Raw genomic sequence first — 24,294 nt, forward strand, 5'->3', positions numbered from 1 at the left:
ATTTTTTGTAGCAGTACAATCATACAGAGATATTAACAGCAAAATGCACTTTAACCTGCAATAACTTTTTTTTTCCACATCATCACCTTTTAATTTGAGAGTTCTTAATTTACACATTAAGCAGTTATGGAGAAACATTAACATTCATTTGTCGTGCTTATGCTACCTTATATATATTAAGTCCCATCATCATTCCCTTTTAGCTGAGTTTTTGGTCTCTTTAGTTGCTCAATGCTACATTATGTTCGGCAGCTTTTAGCTGACTGTGCATGTGTGCTGCTTGGTGCTGAGCAGATAGTGTACAGTAGGTTTTTAGAGCTTTTTCTTTGAAAACAGTTGCTTACTGTGCAGAGACATTGGAAGCAGAGGTGTGAAGTTTAGGGTTAGACTTTGTTCCCCGTCCAACCCTGTCCATGCCCCAATATTTCCCCCCTCAGAGAAAATAGTTCCAATGTCCCTTCTGCTGTGTCTGAAAATGACGCTATAAGAATTTTGACAGTGTATCAAAACAGTAAAGTCGAGGACAAACAGCTAAATAATGATCCGAAACTCACTATAAAGCTTAGCAAAGGTGAGATGAGCTGTAGGACATTAAGTCACATAATTTCCATTTGATACATTATCATAAAAATATTAATTACTCATCATGCAGAATTATCATTATATATGATATAATTACATTACTATTATTGATACGTTACTTTGAAAGTAAATTATGGTAAAACGATGCATATTTTATAAGATGATCATGTGTTTTTATCTGCACAGTAACTAGATATAGTGAAGTAAAAATTACATTACTAAAAGCGGAGTAGATGTATAAAATAGTACCTGTAGCTCAGAACTGTACAAGAGTAATTATTTTCCACCACTGCTCTATTTTATTTTCTATTGAATGCACCAATGAAAATGGCTAGATTCCAATGGTAAAGAAAGGAGTTTTGTTTGTGTTCTGGGTAAACTAATCCTTTAAAAAAGCACTCGTTGATTAAGTTAGCGCCTCTGGTTCATAAACTCACTCATAGACATACACAGATACTTTCACATACACTCCCACTCTCCTGCTGTCTCCTCTGAGCCACACTGGTCATATTAACCGTCGTTCATCCTCAGCTACGATCTGCTTCACATTGAGAGGATCAAAGCCTGGAGGGGGGGAGCTGTAAGGCAGTAATGTGTTTCCACAGGGGAGTCCTCTCCCTGGGAAAGTGCAATAGGTTAGAATATCAATGAGACGTGCCTGAGAGCGTAACCGCTCACCTGTTGTCTGAATGTGGCTTTGGCACTGTTTCTCTGCGGTCAGGACGCCGACACAGCTTCCTCTTAACTCTGTCCGTCCAGTGTTTCCCAGCAAATATTGTGACACAGGATAAATCATGAAGACAGCTCACACCGACACCAAACACCTGAGCAGAGTAACTGGAGCAAAGTCGCTGTGAGAGAAATTCATTCAGCCATCTTGTTAACGTGCACAGGCAGGAAACAAGTTAAGCCAGATGTTTGTTTCAAACGATTATCTGGAGGGTTGTCAATAAAGATTTTCATTACTGTTTCACGTTTAGGAACGCTAGCAGATTATACACAACATGAACTGTTAAAAAATATCCAAACCATGTTTTCACGTCCACAGCCTCACAAAACAGTAAAATTGTATTTATTTTTAAGAACTAAAACGAAAAATAAGAGATGAATATTATTTAGATCAAAATAATCAGATCTAACTGTCAAAGAATATTGACCAGAGCCTGACAAGTACTCTTTTAGGCTGATATTGATACTGATCAGATAACATTAGTTGATTAATTGATTGGTCATTCAACTGGAAATTAATCTACTTTGATCATCTATAATCAACTTCAAGCTTCAAGTGCGTATCACTATCATCTTGAAAATGTAAAACTTTTCGATGTTGGACTGTTAACTGTTGGATAAAACAGGCCATTTAAAGTTGTCACCTTGGGCTTACGAAGGCGGTAATGGGCATTTTTCATCATTTTCATTTATTGAGATTTTGTGGTATTAAATAAAATAAAATAATTCATATATAAATTATCACTAGAAAATAATTAAATACTTGCAGCCCCAATCAGCTCATTTACTTAAACAAATATTTATGTTTAAGTTAAGATGTTTTACAGTTTAACAATTTATACAGTCTTAAATTACAATAGTTGCAGTACACAGTGCCAGTTAAATCTTGGGCATTCCTTCTCATTTATGTTTTTTTTCTTACTTTTGTTCCTTTCGACTTTGTAGATTAATACTGAAGACATCAAAACTTTTAATTAAATCACCAACAGTGTGAGGAGCAAAGCACCCCACACAATCATGCCTCCTCCTCCATGCTTCATGGGAACCACACATGCAGATACTATCTGTTCACCTTTTCTGTGTGTCACAAAGACTTGGTGGGTGGAAGTCTCAAATTTGGACCAAAGTACAGATTACGACTGGTCTAGTGTGCATTTCCTTGTGTTTCTTGGCACAATATAGCCCATATTTGAACCATTATCAATCATCAAAATAGTGTCTAATTCATTTCCAATTAATTGTTGTAAGTCTAAATTAATTTATGCAGTTTGCTGCTCTGAAATGTATTTTTGCATATGATGATAGGAATCAATGGGACACTGGGTCAAGACAGCATGCTGAGGACTTTTGTTACAAAAATGGGTTTGATGTCTTTTCCTTTTCATTCAGGTTTGCTTTCCATTTGAGAATCTAAACCTATAATATATAACATGTTCAGTGGAGTGTAAAGGGGTCGAAGTGAAAATTCAAAGCTTCAGCATCTGGTAAAATAAATCAGTCTCAGTGTGTCAGTGTTAATCATCAACAATTCGGTGTTGGACAGAATTTAAAATGTTACTGATTGCCCCTTTAAGACTCTTGGGTCTGTGCTGGAAACAGTCTTGACAAATCTGAGACAGGAAACAGAAAACGGAAACATTCAGTTGATCCAGCTGTTTTCTCCCATTCTCCCCTTCCTCCTCTATCTGTTTCTGTCTCACCACCCCCCTCTCCAACTCACCCCCTCTCTCTCTTTCTCTCTCCCACTCTCTCACATATCAAGTGTCCGGGGTAGAAGTAGAGGAGGAGGAGGAGAAGAGGGGGGTTCAAACAGGTGTCTGACTTGTCCCAGCAGCCTGTTGGTTGGTCTGCTACAGGTTTTACCTCGTGCTCCCAGCTGCTCAGTCATGCACACACATACACGCACACACACACACACACACACACACACACACACACACACACACACGCACGCACGCACGCATGCACACACACACAGACACACACACACACAAACACACACCACCACCACCATTTGTCCATCTGTCACAAGAATTAGAAGTAATCCATAGGAATTTTCAGATGTCATGGAAGAGGTGTGTGTATATGTATGTGTGTGTGTGTGTGTGCGCGTGTGTGCGTGTGTGTGTGTGTGTACTTTCACGTGTTGTAACCCGACCACTCGGCCACCTGCAGCAGACGGCTGAGAAACCCAGAGAAGAGGAGGACTTTCTCTCTCTCTCTCGCTCTCTCTCTCTCTCTCTCTCGCTCTCTCTCTCTTTATGTTACTGATATGCCTGCTAAAGCAATGTACAGAATGTACAGGAGATAGACAAAATAATGTAAACACCTCATGGGAAAAGACAGGTGTATTTGTGGGATATTAAAGAGCACGAGACTCACGCCAAGTTCAGACTATGTGTGCTGTGCATTTAGTTAATTATGCTTCCTTATGTCTTCGCTCCCACGTCCTGCAAATCAGTCAAGGTCCTCCATCAACGAGGCTGCTCAAATCTCAAAGAAATCAGTTTATTGATTGGTCAGCTGATCCGATGAGACAGTCAAATACAGTTGCCTGGTTGCCGTGGAAAGAGAAACACAGTAATATTCATATTTTTTTTGCATGCAAACGACCCATGGAAACAGGAATAACAGCTCCAGCAGGAACACACACGCATGTAACATTGTGTGTTTAATCTGAATTATGAAATAGTAATAAAGGAACAAATGTGACTACTTTTTCTTCAGCTGCTAAAACACTTCCTTCTGTTCTGGGCTCATTTAGGAAAAATGTGGTCTAAATATGTGTTCTCTACAGCTGCACCGCTGTGGTTATTATTAGCCCCATAATATCAGCCTGATCCTGAAAACAGACACAGTTATTGTACCTGCATCCATACAAAAAATATTTTTCTGCTATATCATCACAGGAAGACAGAAAACAGAAAGACAAAAGTGTCCCAATTATTTTGTCCATCTGACTCTTTGGAAACTTTAGTTTAGTTTAGTTTAGTTTAGTTTAGTTTAGTAAGTTTAGTTTAATTAGATTAGTAAGTTTATTTTATTTTATTTTAGTTGAGTTGAGTTGAGTTTAGTAAGTTTAGTTTGGTTTAGTTTAGTTTAGTTTAGTTTAGTTTAGTTTAGTTTAGTTTAGTTTAGTTAGATTAGTAAGTTTAGTTTAGTTGTTGACATTCCTACACCTGAAAGTCTGCCTCTGGTTCCTTCTGTTAGATCACCTTTACACATCATGTAGGTCATGAAAATCAACACAATTATTGGTTAGTTTAGTTTGGTTAGAACGTCATTATTTAGGTCAAATAATAACAGTTTACATATCAGTACCACTCTGGGATAATGACAGATTTAAGATTACTTCACACCTTTTACTCACATACAAGACATAGACAGAGTCAAAACATCAACACACACAGACAAATGCACACCTAGAGACATGACTGATAAGACTAAATGACGAAAGGATCAATGAACACACAAAACTACACACACTCTAACCCAGTGTTCATCCTCCACACCTAACACACACACACAGCCATCAGGTAGCACAGGAGGCAGATGTTGGTGTTTCCTACCTGGCCACCTGTCAGTAACAAAGTGGCTTGCTGACTGATGGCTGATGGGAAATGGGCCTGCAGCATGCTGGGGAATGAGCTGATGACAGGCTGATCTGCCCCCCTGCTTTGACTGGCTTCTTCCTTGCAGAACAGCAATAGAAAGAAAGGAAAACACAGATGCTAAATGACTCAACAACATCAAGATGAAGAGGAACATTACTGCTGTGAGATTAAAGGAGTGTGAGGAGACTTTTGGTGATTTATGAGCACAACACTGACATATTATTTCCTTATTAAGTTTATTGGGTGAAAGGGCTGTTGCCTATATACACATTCAGAAGACCTGAGGTAACATTATCATTCATTTGAAGTCCTGTTTTTCTGCCCATGAGGTGCATGTGCATCCAATAATCAACTTTTTTAGGGAAATATCTTGTTCTTTCGTTGCTGTTTGTTGCCGGGTAGAAAGCATACATTTTATTTTGCTGCCTGGTGCTGATGGAAGCAACGCTGATGAGAGTCATGAAAGTGTAAAAGGTTAAAGTTCAGGGCTGTAAAACAAAAACAGTTGAAAGACTCCATATCTGAGAGGAATTACTATCACTATAAGTGACACCTTTCAGGTTGTACATTGGCACAAAAAAAGATTTATTAGTGTAACTTTAACTCTCAGTTTGTCTCAGAAGAATATAAAGAGTTAGGTAATTTACTCAAAATGAGAGGAACTGAACAAATAACAAAAATCTAAAGTCTAAAGTCTTATCATGTAACGTTTATGGTGTTAGAAAAATCATACTTATAAGAATTCATCACGATGGGAGCCTGAATGTGCTTGGTTAATGTTTGGGAAAGGTCATTATTTTTTGCAGTGTGCAGCTCAGCCACCTGTGCCTCCATGTAAAAAGGGGAGGAGAGGTCTGGATGGTGGCTGGGGGAGATGAAGGAGGAGGAGGAGGAGGACGGGGGAAGCTGTTTTGTTCCCTGGTCAAACACAGTGATGCCTTGGCCTCCGGATGTCTCCATTTCAAGACAATGATCTCCCAGAAAGCTGTCACAGACTGAAGGCCTCTATAAAACACCACACTCTCCCTTTCTGTCTCTCCATGTCCACTCTCTGTCTCTTTCTTTTCACTCTCAGTGGCTTTCTCCCTCTGTCTGTTGTTAATTCAACCAACTTAAATATTCATTCATTCATATTTTACTGACAAAACAGAAGAAACACTGACCAGGAGTTAATTATATCAAACCAAAAACACAATACACATTTTATCATTTGAATTTTAATTAAAAATGTCCTGCGGATTAGAACAACAAATGAGTCTACAGGACACCTATGCGCCTCTCGCCTCACTTCTCAGCATGCAAACAACAGAGAACATGCAAAATATGCAACATGATGCCTCACCACATCATACAAACATCAGCTGATGGTTCAGTCATGGAGAGACAAGCGTGATGCCGTGAAAAATAAAAACATTCAGCACGGGCACAACAAATTAAGTAATGTTTTGATGTAATGGGATATATAAGGCTAAAACTGGGTAAATGAAAGTTTAATTATCTTGCTGGTGAAATTAGATTAATTAAATTTAAACAAATGCTTTCTATGTGAGGAGCCAAACTGAGGTCAGTACTGACTCTCTAAAACACCCAAACAGTGATGTTGAACATACAACTACAGAGTAGTTCTCTGGTGTCTGGTTTTGTAAAATAAAATAAAAAAACCTGTTTGAAATATCTTCAGTTACATCAGACAAACCTTCCTTCCTGAATGTTTTGTTCAGTGTGATTAAATAAGGCAGAGTCAGACACTCTGATGTTTTCTTTTAGATTTGAGATGTGAATCAGAAACCCTTTCCTGCAGACAGATGAAGCAAAGATCAGACGCCATAAAACCGTCAGCAACTTCATGAGATTGGATTTTCTTTTGATCCTTTGAACACATGGACTACATAGTACAGGAAATGGAACAAGACACCAAAGTAAAACAAAGCCATGCATTTCATCCTCGTGACCACGGAGCCACGAAATATCATTGTACTGTGCCACTGAAAGCTAAAACCATTTCTGGTTGAAGTAACAAGTAGTTGGCACTGTGGGTCGCCACCTCACTCTTTACAGTGCTGCCATTTGAGCAGTTAGAACGCATAGTTTGTAAAAGTTACTACACAATTTGTAGTTATAGCAAGTCTACATCACTGACCATGAGCAATCTCAGAACCCATCGGCTATCATACAATTTAGCCTCTGGGGGCAACAGCCAATGTAACCGTGCAGCGGATATCTGGAAAACGAATGACAGATATGCGGGCCAAGACTGTTTTCAAGGTTTTCAAGGTTTTCAAGGATAAAAAGGAGGTAAAAATATATAAGTTAGATAAGTAACAAGTAGATAAGTAAAACTATTGTCAAATTCCATTTTTGAAAGAGATACTTAACACTTACTAGACGAACACAACACAGAATGTGGAGGTCAATTTTCCAAGTGGAAGCTAGTTAGTCTAGTTAGTTAGCGCAGCTTACACTTTCTGAATTGTTGACTGCAGTCAGTTGCACTGCCCTGTGAACACAGATGAGCTGTTAGCAGCTGAAAAGCCATATGCTTCCCTTGGGAGTTGGTGGGAACCAAAAACAGAGCTAAAAAACGGAGAACATTGGACCTATAGTAGATTCAGCAGGTGACCAAGTTCACTATATCAACTCACCAAGTGACCCAAAACTATTGCAGGTTTAAATCACTACTAACCAACTTTTAAACGATGCAAAATTAACTTGCTTGAGCTTGAGTTAGACCATCTCCAGAGGCTGTTTCTCTAAATATTCCAAAAGATTTCCATTTGAAAATATCCAGAGCAGTATATCATTATATTTCTTTACACAAACAATCTGTTCAATTTTACTCTACTCAATCATCAGTCATTGCATATCGGGCTACATCCTGGTAACTTCTTTTATGCCCTGTCTCATTACCGAAAAGGGGACACTGACGCATTTACTGGCTAAACCGTTGATTCAATGCGTCCTTTTTCCTCTAAGCATAACGAAAAGAAGCAGAAAAGAACATCTGGATACAACATCATCTGCATTTATAATGCATATCATTACAAATCAGCATTAGGTTTACATGCAGACAATGAGAAATTTAGAGATACACACAACAGTTAAAGAGTCTCACAAACACACTCTGGCAACCAAAGCATTTTTCAAGGGAAGGAGGCAAATTTAACTGACTATAAAAGACAATTTATTCTGGCTCATCCATTAGTGGATCCTGATACAGTTTCTGCATGAAAACCACATAAAGTGCATTTTAATACTGACATGCCTGTTTTAATTGAATTAAATTAACCGTGAAGTCCATTCAGCCTGTAGCAGACCAAGACAAATTGTCTTGTCTGGCTGCTCTTACAGACTATCCTGATGTCACCCAGTTTGCTCCAGATACTGTACAGTACTAGACACACATACACATCTACACTGCTAAACTTCATTAATGTCGGTGTTATTAAAAGTAATAGTTACAAAATGAATTACTTTTACAAGTCTTTACTTTACATTGGTTGTGTTCCTGATGCTCATTTTATCATTCCTGTTTCTTTGACTTATTACTCCTGAAATGAGGGATTTATTTTATAACTCTCAGTTTCCAGAATTGTTTAAACATGTATATACATGTCGGCGCTCTCACTTTTATTTATGTCAAACTGGGCACCACTGTGTCCTCGGCAGGGGCAGGAAAAGATAACATAGGAACAGGCGCTCTTTGTGCATGAGAAAACATTTTCTCCATGTCAGACGCACAAAATAACATATTCATTGTGCATCCAAGTGTGTGTTTAAAATTCACCCCACAGCATCAGTTCTGGGGGTTAACCTTAAAAATCTAAGGCTGTCCAGGGGTTCAGTGAAATCTCAGCCAGGAAACTCACAGTGACTGACTCGACACTGTGTCAAGTTTAGAACAGTCTCTGTGTGTTTTTTATGCATTCATCTTTGTATTAGCAGTGGATAAACACTCACTGACAACTATAGACTCCAGGAAAATCACTGAACACTGTTTACACTCTGTGTGTTTCAGACGAAGTGTTTGTCCAATCGTCTAACGTCTGACCTCCACATACTGAGGCATTAAAGCCCCTGAATAGTTACAGAGCAGTAGAGTCTAACATGAACACAAAGTCTCCTGTTGATTGTTATTTCATACATAGAGTTTTCTATCCACCATTAAAAAAAGGTGATGCCATGTATTTCTTTTAGTGTACAATGAGTTTCTATCGATTTTATTAATGAAAACAGCTGCCTGCTGGGGCTGAAAACGACGCTATGAGAGCTGTAAGAGTGAACTAAGATAGTGAGCTGGAACTGGAATATAAAGAAACGATAAAGTCGATACATGCTGTATGTTCAGGTGACAATTATCTGAAGGTTCATTACTAAAATGTGACCTTTTTTACACGGTCACTTTGTTTTCATGTTGGGTTGTTATGTGAGCCGCTTTGCGACATCATCTACAGGTCTCTGGAGGGACGATTAAGCTTGGGTTTGTTTACTTGTGAGTTTTGCTGGTGTTTTGTCACAACAAGCAAACTGAATTTTTTTTTACGTCAAACTATACAAATAATATATGTTGCATGACATACTTAAAAATTAGTTTGCTTAACTTTTGTATTGACAGGAAATTATGCAATATGTCCTCCAACGTGACTTGGGAAAACCACTGCCAAGAACACTTCATTAAGGGAAAGCTAAATGTTTTCTCCAAAAATTAATACTCCAAGATTTTTCTGGAGCTGTCTTTGTCTACATTATTTTCCCCAAATTGTGAGAAGTTCCTCTATTTTCTTTTGGATTGGATTGAATTGGATAAGTTGATCTGTCAATCAAGGCAAACCTGACCTCATATGTACCTGAATATACCAGACCTTCACAGGGTCTTTGATCCCACAGGTATCTTCAGGATACAAATGAATGTAATAAAAAAGAAAAATGTCTGTCTGCTGAGCTCATTGTTGACTCATATGAAGAAAGGTCACTTGAGCCTGAACTATGAAGTCCTTCTTAATGTGCTGGGACCAGAAAGTCCTGTTGAGGTCTAGGACTAGCAAAGAGTAAGGGCACCACCATGTGGTCTGAGTGATATCAGCTCACAGAGATGTCTTCTCTTCAGAGATCAGGCTTTGTTTGACTGTTTTGTCTTTTCAGTTCATTTGCTTGTTGACCATCTCATTCCAAAAAGATGATCATTAGTCTGCTCTCTCCACAGTCCTGCTAAGGCCTGGAAGACCACGATGGGCGATAGCGCCAGGTTCACAGTGGTTGTTCATCCCATTGGTGGCTCATTGATGACTTGAGGTCAAACCATGAAAAATAGATCCTGCACCAAACACAGGATGTGTGGCTAAACCCTAGATTAATTACACTCAGATATTTAAGCCTGAATCATGTAAATGTTTAATTGTGAACAAAGACTAAATTAAAGGTTTAAAAGAGATGAGTGTCAGGGAGACTTGAAAACCCAGATCACGAACAGTGCCGGCTTGGCTACTTGAGGCAGTTTAGAGTTCTGCAGAGTTCAACAGCAATAAACAATGCTGTCAGTTGGACAAACGGTAAATTTAAAAGCATCAATGTTTCTAAACTACCTCAAACATATTGTTGGTATTTTTGGACACCAATTTCTTTTGCTTATCGGTTGACATTTACGTTGATAGCAATCAAATCAAGTCGGTGAGTCACGGTCCACCAAAAGTGTTGTGTTGAAGGAAAAACAAACAAACAAACAAACTCTCTTAAAACATTTCTTTACTTAATGCACACCTTTGCGGCATTTTTCCCCTCAGGTATACACAACTCATATTGAAAGTAACTCTTAATCACAAAACATCTAGCACGCAAACGATGAGGGTGAGAACAAAAAGGCCATTTGTCTTTTATACACAATGTACTATACAACATGTATGAGCCCTCTTTGTATAAATTACATCCCAAAAAACAAAACAAAACAAATCTTCTCTACCAGAAGGTTGAAGACATTCAGTACTAAAATATTCAACCAATCCTCTTGAGGACAAATGGACTAAAAAAAAGTGTTTTTATTCTAATATTGACATCACTTTCTAATTTGACATCACTCTTGAAAATCTCTGCGGTAAATATTGTAATCTCTGCTATGAACAGTAATTACAGAGCATCCATAAGTCTCTTCTAGAGTTTATAAAGCCCCATTTTGAACAACTCGGAGGGAAAGTATTTAAAAATCTTTCACCCTTCAATAAACCAAGCATAAAACTCAACAGTACAAAAAAAGCTTATACTTTCATGAACTTACAGCTGTAGTAGACCAACTGCATTTGAAATGAGGATATTATTCGCATTTTATCATGATCCCTTTTATCTCTCCATTTTGTAATTAACACTGTCCAGACTCCTGAAAACTGAAGAGTAACGTATGTTTATAAAATGACATCAACTTCTACAAAATGCTTATTGTTGACAGATTCTGGTGTTTTCTGAAGTAGTGGAGGGTCTAATTTAGGCTCTCTGAAATCACAATAACCTCCATCATCTGCAGTTTTCATCAAATGATGAGCCTCCTGTACACATTCCTAATGACAAAATAGTATCATGGTGTCCTGTAGAAAAACAATGTACTCCTTTGAAATGCAACCTATAGGCTTACAGTAAACAGGAATAAAACGCTATCACTGAAACATTAGGTTGTGTTTTTTTTTATAGTAAAAACCGTAGCTGAGACAAATTCTGGGCCATATGAACATAAATATCAGCTTTGTTAAGTAAAATAAAAAACTAAATCTTGTGAATTCATCATCTGGTACTGTATGACATACACAGAAGCAACATTTCAGTGAAAAACAACAAAAAAACTTTGTGAAGATATTTTGGCATCGATTCAAAACCGGATCAAAGAAAGACAAGTAAAACTGCAATCCAAGTTCTCATAAAATTCTTCTAATATATATTTATATATATATATATTTTTTTTTTTTCACAGACTAGCATCAAGACAGAAAGCCTCAGTTTTTCTTCCATCTGTCTGGACAGTTATCACATCTGGATACAGTGACTGATCTGAGCAAGCAAAAGCTTGATTTCATTTCTTTTTTCCGATGTCTGCATCTTCATACAACGGGTTTGGAAACAATTTAAAAAAAAAAGATGAGGACATGTTTCAATAAATACATTCACTGTAGACTCAAACCAATTATATTCAACCAAAGAACTAAAACATAGACTGGAAAGCAGCATTGCTTTTCATTGGCTATATGTGACGCTGATACAAGATGTTAGTACTGATTAGATGTTAGCGGCTTGACAATTAAAATACCCCACTGGACCCGACTGGCAGACTCTGAGGTTAATAAAATAACGGCAACAAATCCGTAACATGCCCTCTTTTTCTCGTTGCCCAAAACATTCCAGTAGCAGTGTCTCGTTTTCATCTGGCACGGACTGTCACTTCCACTGCTTCACAAACATCGTATCAGCTGTCACTAATTAACATTCAAATATGAGTAACTTGATAACTGGGCCAGAATTAAACCTATCTGTTGTCTGGTTGAAGTGCTCTCAGGCAGCAGGTGTATGATCTCATTCGTAAGCAGAGAACAGCCACTGTGCGAGTAGAGCGGGCGATAACATCTGACGATCATCTCAAGTCTCATCACTTCCTGGTGTCACATCCTCCAGTTAAACTTTCATTCAAATTATAGCAATAATTTAAGTTTCTAAATAAAACAGGTTTGCACTGGGGCCGTCAATATTTGGATGATGTACCTCTTGACAAATAAAGAAGTGTCAAATTTAGCAGCAGCTGTTATTTCAACATGTCAAACACATAAAGTAAACATAAGTAGTGTATCAGACATTCCTAGTATGCACACTAAGGCTGGGTTTCGATATTGATACTTTTTTGGTAGCACAAGTACTGAAAGCCAGCATACAATGTCTGGTCTGATCCGTTTTATTTTACATTTTCCTACATTTAGCATTTACCTTAATCACTCCTTTTGTACAGACAACATTTAATATTTTAACTTTAGCTTCAACAAAAGTTTTATGTTCCTAAAGTAAAGTACTGATCATATCAGCACCAGTATTGACAAACTTAACATGAGACCCAGCCCTAATACAGTGGGGAGAACAAGTAAATATCCATAACATCACAGTGTATGATTTTTAAGTAATTAATTTGCATTTTATTGCATGACATAAGTATTTGATCACTTACCAACCAGTAAGAATTCTAGCCCTCACAGACCTGTTGGTTCTTCTTTAAGAAGCCCTCCTGTTCTCCACTCATTACCTGTATTAACTGCACCGGTTTGGACTTGTTACCTGTATAAAAGACACCTGTCCAAACAAACTACAACATCTCACCTCTCTCTCAAAATGGCCAAGCCCAGAGAGCTGTGTAAGGACATCAGGTATAAAATTGTAGAACTGCACAAGGCTGGGATGGGCTACAGGACAATAGGCAAGCAGCTTGGTGAGAAGGCAACAACTGTTGGCGCAATTATTAGAAAATGGAAGAAGTTCAAGATGACGGTCAATCTCCCTCGGTCTGGGGCTCCATGCAAGATCTCACCTTGTGGGGCATCAATGATCATGAGGAAGGTGAGGGATCAGCCCAGAACTACACGGCAGGACCTGGTCAATGACCTGAAGAGAGCTGGAACCACAGTCTCAAAAGAAAACATTAGTAACACACTACACCGTCATGGATTAAAATCCTGCAGCGCACGCAAGGTCCCCCTACTCAAGCCAGTGCATGTCAAGGTCCGTCTGAAGTTTGCCAATGACCGTCTGGATGACACAGAGGAGAAATGGGAGAAGGTCATGTGGTCTGATGAGCCAAAAATAGAGCTTTTTGGTCTAAACTCCACTCACCATGTTTGGAGGAAGAAGAAGGATGAGTACAACCCCAAGAACACCATCCCAACCATGAAGCATGGAGGTGGAAACATCATGCTTTGGAGATGCTTTTCTGCAAAGGGGACAGGATGACTGCACCGTATTGAGGGGAGGATGGATGGGGCCATGTATCGCGAGATCTTGGCCAACAACCTCCTTCCCTCAGCATGAGCATCGAAGATGGGTCCTGGCTGGGTCTTCCAGCAAAACACACAGCCAGGGCAACTAAGGAGTGGCCCCGTAAGAAGCATCTCAAGGTCCTGGAGTGGCCTAGCCAGTCTCCAGACCTGAACCCAATAGAAAATCTCTGGAGGGAGCTGAAAGTCCGTGTCGCCTAGCGACAGCCACAAAACCTGAAGGATCTGGAGAAGATCTGTATGGAGGAGTGGGCCAAAATCCCTGCTGCAGTGTGTGCAAACCTGGTCAAGAACTACAGGAAACATCTGACCTCTGTAATTGCAAACTAAGGTTTCTGTACCAAGGTTTAAGTTCTGTTTTTCTGATGTATCAAATACTTATGTCATGCAATAAAATGCAAATTAATTACTTAAAAATCATACACTGGGATTTTCTGGATATTTGTTTTAGATTCTGTCAATCACAGTCGAAGAGTACCTATGATAGAAATTACAGACTTCTACATACTTTGCAAGTGGGAAAACCTGCGAAATCAGCAGTGTATCAAATACTTGTTCTCCTCACTGTATACACTGATACAGAGAATGGTTTTAGTCAGTACACACGTTTGCAACTAAAGTAGAAACCAGCTGAACCCTCGAAGACATTCTTTATGATTTATCGTGATTGTGGGTACAAGTGACAGCTGAAGCTTCTTTCTTTAGAGGAGAAACAAAACAAACACACGTCCTTTAACCTTTTCAGTCGGGAATCCAAAATGATAAAACAACATGTTGGGATATTCCAGGGTCCAAACCTGTGATTTAGAGGACTGTTCCAGGGGCAAAGCTACTGAGAAGAGACTCTGGCAGGAGCTGAAGGTCCATGGAGGTTGATGTTAATGTGTTAAAGGGGGGCTGGTTGTTGTGTGTCCTGACTGAATCCTCTGCAGTCCGTCCCAGCCCAACCTCAAGTAAACTGGTACTCCTCTGAGTACTCTGTGTCCTCGGGAGCGTACTGGTTATCTCCAGTTGTGTACTGGTCTTCTGCGGTGCCAAACTGGTCATCCACGGGAGCGTACTGGTCGTCTACGGGGGCGTACAGGTCATCCGCGGGGGTGTACTGGTTGTCCGGGGCAGTGTGCTGGTTGTCGCCACCGAACGATTGTTCTGCTGCTTCTTGGTTCTCTGTAGTGTTCAAGCCGGATTTCTTCACTCTAGAAAATTTTAATTGGAAAAACAAAGAAAAAAACATTTTAAGATCATTTTGAGACATTTGTTTTTCTGCAGATAGAAATTTGTTTTCCACACTACTGAAATGAAACTATCAGAAAATAACTTTTTATTTCCCTGATTTAATGACTTTCTCGAAACTCTCATTCACTGTCTATGTTGCTATACCGATGCTTGCTCTCTCTCCCTCTCAAACCATCAGACACAAACCAAAAGAAACCTCTTTGTGTCTCTATTTTGTGTCAGACACAGATTTAGAAGCTGGTACATGAAGTAAACAAAGTCAGAACACAATAGATAGAGTATCGTAGTTTAGTCCATAAACTCCACATGGATAGCCTCAGTTTCAGTGACTTTCAGGCCAACTGTGAAGGTTTGACCAGTCTGATCTTCTGATTGCCTGATGCAGTGTGACGTCAGGCCAGTGGCTCACACTACTGCAGCTAATACGCACTAACCCTCACTCAAGTAATTGTTGAAACCTGTGTTTTCACCACAGGGCCTGAATACAGCCTATAAGATGCATGTACTTACTGGTTCTTATGTTTGGCACCACTAATATGAGACTGGTACTGCTCCACAGAATTTAATTCAATGTTGCAGATCGTGCATGGGTAGCCCTTTAGTGTGGAAGCTGTAGACACACAGAAGAGATTAGTTGTTTAGTTTTTTTATCTTAAGGAGTGACATCTTTGAGTAGGGTGAACACAACTATGTGACTGACTGGTTATGTGTTACGACCTGGTGCTGTGGAAGGGCCGTACGTCTCCATCAGTTTCAGCTTGGTCATCTGTTTTCTATGCTTCTTGCCCACGTAGTGCTGCTGGGCCATGAGCGGGTTGTTGAAGGAGGCCTGGCAGACTGAACAGAATCGGTCCGGGTTGCTGTTATTGCCGCCACCGCCGCCGCCCGCGGCTGGCGCACTGCTCGAATCGTCTACAGGTTTCTTCTTCGGCTGAGCTGGTGGTGGTGTTGGGGAGGCTACTGCTGAAGAGGAGATGCAATAACAGCAATTATAGAAATGTTGTTAAGAACCAGTTATGAAAAAAATAAAAAACATACCAACAAAAACATCTAAATAATGCATTTACATAAGATGTAAGCAATACGCAACATTAGAAAAGAAAAAGAAAGTAAAGTCATTAAAAAGGTAAAAAACATTCATACCTGGGGTCAGAGGACCGACGGTTTTCAGCCTCAGGTTCTTGGCATGAACTTTGCCCTGATAGTGAGACTCAGCCACCACAGCAGAGGAGAAGGTCATGTTACATACATGACACACCTTCGACCGGTCAGTGTCTCCATTGTTACAGTCCTGCTAACAAAGACACACAGCGACATTAATCATTTACGGCTACAAGGGGCGTCATTTGTCTCATTAAAAAAGGATGAACTGTACGTCATTACTGTTCCTCTGTGTTTCTAAATTCCTCAAATTAAAAGCCTAAAGCTGGCTTTTCTCTGACATTTTACAGATTAACAGTCCATTCCCCTGTTTGCTGAAACAGCTGGCTTTCCTCAATACAGACTATGCAAAGTTTGAACGCTCTTGGGAGTTTAAGTCTGGAATCAAAGGCCCAGAGAGCAAGATGCAGAATGCTCGATTTGCATTTGGGACAGCGGCTTTTCTTGCTGAGCTTAAAGTCACCTCAAGTGGGATCTATTCATTTTTAATCAAGTTCTGTACACACACACACACACACGCGATGCTGAAGGGGCAGGACTACTGTGCAGTTACACTGCCTAATAAAAGCATGAACCTCACGACAATTTGGATGCAAAACAAATAGACTTTGGCTCTGAGATGAAGTTCATTTAAGTACATTTATACATTGTTTTATTTAAAAGGTGTTTTAGCACCATCGCTCCTTCTCCGCTGCTTATATAATGAGCGATTTCACATGGCAGAGTTCAGTCTTACTTGATCTGACTGGTCCCGTTCCCCATGGAAATGAATGGGTGGTGGAATCAGCTGTGAGCACAGCTACAGTGTACTTCAGATATGAGGCTATGTGGGTTGAGTTTGCATTAATTACATGTTAGTTTGAACTTCTTGATTTAAAAAAAACAAAAAAAAACATCACTGGCGGTCCATTGCAGCCTGGTGAGTGGGACTGGTATAAACTGAGCACAGGAGCGAGCAGTTATGGCAGGAGATCCTGTGGGGGTGAAGGCGAATGTGGTGCAAAAAGCAGTAGGAGATGCAACTGCTCAGCGTGCCCGAGGTCAAAAATGTTGTGTTTTTTTTTTTTTTTTAAAGCGCCGTCGTTTTCAGTTTGTGATAACAAAATACCAAATGTTGGTTTGAGTGAGTGGTTTGTAAGTAAGCTGTCTGGGTTTGGCTGACATTAACTGCAAAAACTGAGAACTTTTTACTCACAGATGGCGATGACTTTAACTTTTTGAGCGCTGGCTCCTTCTCACTTTGGATGGAAAGATAACGTCGCACTTTGTTGGCATGTTTCTTGCTCTGCAAAGACAAGCACAAGTGTTTATTACAAGTGTATACATAACACCCCAAATCCACTGTGGTAAACTTATTTTCACAAGTACAGAAGAAAAGTTTATTTGTGTGATGACTGGTTAGACATAAGAAGCAGCTTCTGCATTCTGGTGGCTGCTCTGTTGCTTTTGAAAGACTTTGGCTAGAGGACAATACATTTGGTATTCTAAGAAAACACACCTTCATTATGGCTGAACATGTATTCATGTATAATCCCTTCTGCGTACAGCAGCTGTGGTGTAAAGCTGCTAGACTTCTATATGGTTATGTATACAATAATAACATTATATCTTCTGTTAATATCTTCTATTCTTGTTGAATGATATCATGAAATATGACGAAATTAACATTTGTGTGTGGTGGCATGATGTTGACTGTTGGAGCTCTGTTTGAAGACAGTCTCCAGAGATGTCCCTTATTAAGACAGAACAAATGGCCAGTAGTAGGTAATTCTGGGTGACCCAGTGAGAGGCCCAACAGCCACTCCACAATGGGTGAACCTCCACCTGTGATGTAGGTTATAAATAATGATGCTTGGCAGTGAACCTTCCTTGCAAACTTCAGGCTTTTGTTTACGCTGAATCAAATAAAAATCCTTTGTGAGCTGTGTTTGAGATATATGTAATCTGATTATTTCTGTAACATTATAGTTTACGTCATCTAGGTACTAGTTATATTATACTACATCAAGGATAAATGTCAAATATACTGTTAGAAATCAAATACCTTCATGTTTTCTGTGACTACAGAGAAAATACATTTTAAAGGCATCACATCCTTCTAACTTGTGATGGGAATTTTATGTTTCCTTTTAACATTTCACACCAAATATCTCTTGGTACCAGCATCAACACTCAGGTATCATATCAGCACTAATAAATATATAAAATCAGCAAATTTTTAAAAAGCTGTTTACATGTAAAATATTTTGTCTACGCTATCATTTCCAGGTCTTGTTCACAAAGGCCTCAGTCCACACTGAAATGCCTGATCAATAGGAAAACAGTCAGCTAAAAACAAAAAATGTACATCACAGCCAAACTGTGATTAGCACTGTGGCCAAAAGTCTGCTGAGTCGCCGCTGCTTAAAACTCTGTTTCTGTCCCCTTGTGCTTTCCTCTCTCTGCTTTCCGCTTTTGTAGTCAGACAACTTGAGAATAAAGAATCTGTTATGGGAATTTTTTAAGAAAAACCCTTTAATAAGGAAGACTGGATTCAAAGTATCAAAGTTTAAGTTGAATTTATTATTCTTGTACAAGAAGGAGCGTTTAACAGTGCAACACACAAAAAGGGGTTACAGAGAAAAGGCTCCCTGAGGAGCTCTAACAGTTGGTTCTTATACATATTTTTTTTAATGGGCTGTCTCGGACACCTCCCTGCTGATCCAAATAATAAAACGTCCTTTTTTGGTTTTCTGCTCAGTAATGAACAGGATGTTCCTTATCCAAATGATACTTCCCTAACCTGTCTCTCCTGTCCTTGTACTATTGATTTATAATTATCTCTCCCTGCCAACCTCAGTAAAACACAGGCCAAATAAGGGAATTGCACGAGACATGCAAAAGACAGGATACACACACACATACACTATATGAATTAAAACATCTGAACCCCAGTATAATCCTAATTTTTGTAACAGAATCCCTTTGATTATAATAACTCATAAATACTACTTACTTTGACAGCTTAAAGTGAGCGTGCCATTATAGTAATAACAAAACCATTAATGTAATGTAGAGCACATTAAATAATCATGCCCTCTAGGTAATAAATGTGCAGCTTCCCTCTATACCACTGAGTATAGAAGCACCGTCAGAAATAAGTCCCCTGACACTGAAACAGCGGTGGCAGACTCACTGACCTGATAATGAGTCAACTTCTGAGACTCCGAAATTAGGACAGCACTGCAGACTTTACACTGGGAGTCAGAAAACAGGTCGCCGTGCTCCTTTATCATCTTGTTTACTGCAGGGAAGGAGGAGAGAGAGAAACGGGAGATTTGAAATCAGGTTACATCTTCTGGGAAAACGTAATTAGAACACGACGTAAAATATCTGTGGCAAAAGTTCAAACAATAATACAATCAAGATACTTTACATTTAGACAGCTCAGCAGCGTCCGACTGTATTAAACTGATTTCATAGAGTTTTTGAAAACAAGCCCTGTTTAAATTGCTTTCTTTCTCTCGTTGTGAATAACTCCTGCCTGGAAAATATAAAGAGACCTCCAACCTTGTTGACATGTTCGCAAGCAGCAGCTATGCAGAGATCTGTGCACGCCATACTCGGAGACAGAAGTGTATTTTAGGCCCAAGTCTGAGCCATTTTTCTTGGCTCAAACAATCTGGAAAAGGAATTCACCTCAATGCGTCAACTCAAAGACAAGCGACAAAAATAACTGGTGATATATTACACAGATATGATTAAACCGAGTATTAAAACTGTTCTGTACCTTGATTTTTACCCCTCTTTTTTTGTAAGTCACTTTGGAAAAACACCAAATGTAAGTATGAAGTCAGGGGATTCAATTTGATCAGATGTGACACTGTAATAACACGACATGTCACAATGTGTTTTACAGCGTTGGTTTGGATGAGAATGATTTAATTCGCCATTTTTTAGCCATGGACTGTGTAGCATCATGTTTCAGGGCTTTTTTTTTTTTGTCATTTAGACACAGGTGTCTTGTTACATAAATGTTCAGACATGACAGCACCTTACAGGCAGAGCGTTAGATATTTAGCACCTGGTGTGTGAGTGGTTGTTAAAAAAAAAGAAAAAAAAAGTTATGATTTCAAAAAAAGTAATCTCTGATCTCACACCATCTGCATCAACGATGCACTTCTGAGTCAGTAGGTTCCCGACACATCTCATCTTGTTCTCTGTGAAGCACTTTGGTCAACACACCTGCTGTTTTTTGTGCTTGTTTCATAACGTCAGACAAATACAAATGACAAACATAATCACATCTGGAAACCTTTCCACATCTGTAGATACAACTGTTTACATTTTACATCAGTGATTTGGGGATGACTCATAGACGATGCATGTGTGACAGCCAACAGCCACTATCCTTCCCTCTTATCTACCTGGCAGCAGTGTCATAAACTAGCTGCGTAATATCACGATAACATCTGCTATAATAACATATTTCTGACAGCTTCACTTCACTGATGCGGGATGGGAGCTTCATAGATGTGTCTGAAGTATGCAAACAAACCACACTCAGACAAGCACCGATGACAGACTGTTTCATAACATGACCATTCATACAAACTTTAGCCACGGTGCTGTCCACTCAAAAGTTCAAAAGCAGCATGTGTCGTTGCATGCAGCGTGACCACACGAGCAGGACCAGTGTGAACGCAGCATCTGGCCTTTATGTAAAAAAAAAACAACAACAAAAAACGTGCATGTCTGCATGAAGCAAACCTAAAGATGCCCTCCCTTCAGTCTCCACTCGTCCACGGGCAGGAGTCGGTCCGCGATCATTGAGGAGCAGCATCGGATGCAGACATGCTCTCATCGACCTTGGAGCCTCAAGCAGCTACAGCGGCTAGCCGTAGCTTAGCATAGTTTAGCGAAACCCTGCTCAGCGCCGGCTAACGTTAGCTTTCGCGGCAACAGTCACGTTTTTAAGCCCAGTTAGCCACGTCCGAGCGCACCGGAGCGCTGCTCTGTTCAAATCAACGTTAAGTTAGTAAAGAAACAGGTCATACCCTCCGCCGGCCCCGAAGGTAAGTACGGAAAATCCTCCGTCTGCATCGCAACGGCCATGATTTCTATTACAGCAGCGGCGCTCTAATGCGCATGCGCGACTGGCAGGCAGACAGTGGGGCATTAAAGAGGTCTCACTCTCCGAGTGTTTGTACCAGCACACACGATCTTTGAGTGGACTAGTCTGGTTTTGTCGTGCAGGTCTAACTACAGCACTGTCTGGTCATGTTTGTATTAGATCCGCATGTTGTGCACTTGTATACATATTTGCCATGTCTACATTTAGACTGCACCACTTGTGTCTGTTGGGTTCTTACCTCATGTTACCAGTAATCTGAGCTGTAACAGGGGTCACATTTAGAAACAGAAAGATGTAAAGGTGCAAACACACACACACACACACACACACACACACACGCAGACACACACACACACACACACACGCACACACACACACACACGCACAGTCTCACTTCTTTAACCATCAAAACAATTAAAGCCGGCATCATTATTTTTTAATGTTAGTGTGACACGTTAACTTTAGATGGATCTTATTAACATCTGTTGTGAATGATAATAAACTAAATAATGAGGTTTATAGACAAGTAAAAAACAAGTGAGATATTAAGACAGTAATGGTATCAAGATTCAAGAGATTTGTTGGCGTTTGCAAGTAAAAGCACATGGTTTATACAGCAATGGCATTTTTATTTTGCACAACTCCTTTTACACAGCAACAACAACAGCAATAAGAAAAATACACAACACAATAATAAAAAAATGTATTGAAAATGTTCATTGCAGAGCAGAAGCATATGGTGGCAGCCGACATGGTTTACCTATCACTCTGGACTGTCTTGCCTGGGTATTTTTAATTAGTAACTAGTTACCATGGAGACTTTTGGGCCTATGATGGCATTCTGGACAGCAAATTTAACAGCAATATTATTTATATCAATGGTCACTTTAACTGCAATATTATTTTTATCAATGGTCACTTTACATTACAATATTGTTTTTATAACATGCCACTTTTACCTTCAGTACGTTTTGCACATTGTCTGTTGCTAGTTTGCTTTTTTATATATTGTGTAGATGATAAGATACTTCTAGTGGTGATTCTAGTAGTGTATATCACACTTTGCTGCTGTAACAAGTAAATTTCCCCATTGTGGAATAAATAAAGTATAATCTAATCTAATCTAATCTAATCTAATCCAAGCAAGAAGTTTGACTGAGGCAATACAACTTATTGAGTTGTTTGGAAAAGAGGCAAGGGAGAAATCTCTTTATAGCTGTGGGCGCAGTTCTTGATGGCATGGTGACTCATATCGCCAGATTGCTGCAATACATGCATCAGCCCGGAGAGTCAGCATAGAGAACAAGGCACAGCTGGACGAAGGATCAGTCAAAGTGCTGTGTCTCTTGGCTTGGCTCCTAGCAGCAGAGCTGGTGTTGCACTTTTGGAGGCTGCTGTATAGCAATCCAGCTCCTCCCCGTGTGCTGATGCTGCATCGTCCGACAGCAAACCAAAAAAAATCCAGAAGAGATGCAGAGTTCTGCTCAGAAGGATGCAAATGACAGATATGAACACTTTATGAATATAGTGACTTGTTTCCAGTTGCAAATTTAGCAGTAAACTTTCAGTGGGAGCTGTGTTGCAACCAGGCACATCTCTACCTGCTGGTTCTTCAGAGAAAGTATAGAAAGTTCCAGAGGAGAGACAGAGTTGTGATGAGACAGATAGGAAAAAACTTTAAGACTTGACTGGCCAAAAATCTGTCCACTTTGGATTTGGAGACACGGTAGCTTCCCTGCTTTGTCCTGCAGAGCCTACACGCACCCTGGCTTCATTATATGGAGATTGTTCCACAGATCGATCCAGCTTTCCACAAAGCTGTTGTCCAGGCCTTAAAACACAACCTGATTGTCTCCAAAGAAGTGTCCTTAAAGGACTGTTTAATTCACCACCCATATGTACTCAGTTAGGTATTTTTGCAGTAGGCCACCCCACTATAAGAAATGGTAAACAAAAATCCATACTACTCCAAAGTTTCAGCATGTTGCGTTTGTTTTTGGAAAGTCGATGTTACTGCAGCTCTGCAGGATTTGAGTCTAGACTTCACTTCGTTGTGTGTTCACTTGTATGTTTACTGTATGTATGGTGCTCTGGTTTACCAGCACCAGCATCAAAACCAACAATTAAGACTGCTTTACAAAAGACAAAATACTTAATTATTATTATATCATAAATAATATATATAATTTATATAGTAAAAAAAAAGAAAAATGAGGACAAATGACTGAAAAATAAAAGCACACATACTATACCACACATACACACACACACACACACACACACACACACACACACACAGATTGCTTACATGGTGCTTTTGGTAAATCTGAGTTCGCCACTAGGTGGAGACAAATACCTTAATGGTGCAGAGGCTCCTGTTCCTGACCAACGACAAAGAGGTGTGCTATTCCAACCTATGTGTACCTATTTGAGTACGTGTATGTTGATGATACATCTTCGGTTTCCGTAGTGTAGTAGTTATCACATTCACCTAACAAAGGTGAGGCTGCCGTGGATACCTGTAATGCACTGACAGCCAATCAGAATGCAGCATTTTCTTGCCTGCTGTCCTTGGTACTGAATTTTGTTTTCCCTGGGTATTGAACTGCTGCACCAGTTGTCACATATAAGACAGGTTAAAATCTACACCATTTTAAATATGAAATACTATAATATATCAAATAAGAGGAATATATACTATTACACTGCAAAACTAATTTTAAAATTAAGACTGGTATTCTGTTGTGTGAACAAAAAAGTATTTGTCTTATTTGACCTACTGTTCATGATAAAAAATAAATTGGGCCAGTGATTTGAAAATGAAATCAAGCAAAACAAGATATTTACTTGGAAA

General features: G+C 39.5%; 1 protein-coding gene across 3 annotated transcripts; it reads right to left on the reverse strand.

The window, feature by feature from the left end:
- Positions 1–10,647: 10,647 nt before the first annotated feature.
- On the reverse strand, positions 10,648–21,463 carry znf346 (zinc finger protein 346). 3 transcript variants are annotated; one of them, XM_010730837.3, is made up of 7 exons: positions 21,364–21,463; positions 19,507–19,610; positions 17,523–17,612; positions 16,310–16,457; positions 15,884–16,129; positions 15,677–15,776; positions 10,648–15,126 (listed from the first exon to the last, which is right to left on the reverse strand). In XM_010730837.3, the coding sequence occupies exons 1-7, from the start codon at positions 21,419–21,421 to the stop codon at positions 14,880–14,882; spliced, it is 993 nt and encodes a 330-aa protein (XP_010729139.1). In that variant the 5' UTR covers positions 21,422–21,463; the 3' UTR covers positions 10,648–14,879. The 3 variants fall into 3 exon arrangements, with proteins under 3 accessions (XP_010729139.1, XP_019121313.1, XP_010729138.1); XM_019265768.2 differs by having other exon boundaries at positions 15,884–16,126; positions 16,310–16,460; XM_010730836.3 differs by having other exon boundaries at positions 16,310–16,460.
- Between the last annotated feature and the right edge of the window lie 2,831 nt (positions 21,464–24,294).

The sequence above is a fragment of the Larimichthys crocea genome, chromosome XXII (genome assembly GCF_000972845.2).
Source record: "Larimichthys crocea isolate SSNF chromosome XXII, L_crocea_2.0, whole genome shotgun sequence".
Taxonomy (NCBI): Eukaryota; Metazoa; Chordata; class Actinopteri; family Sciaenidae; genus Larimichthys; species Larimichthys crocea.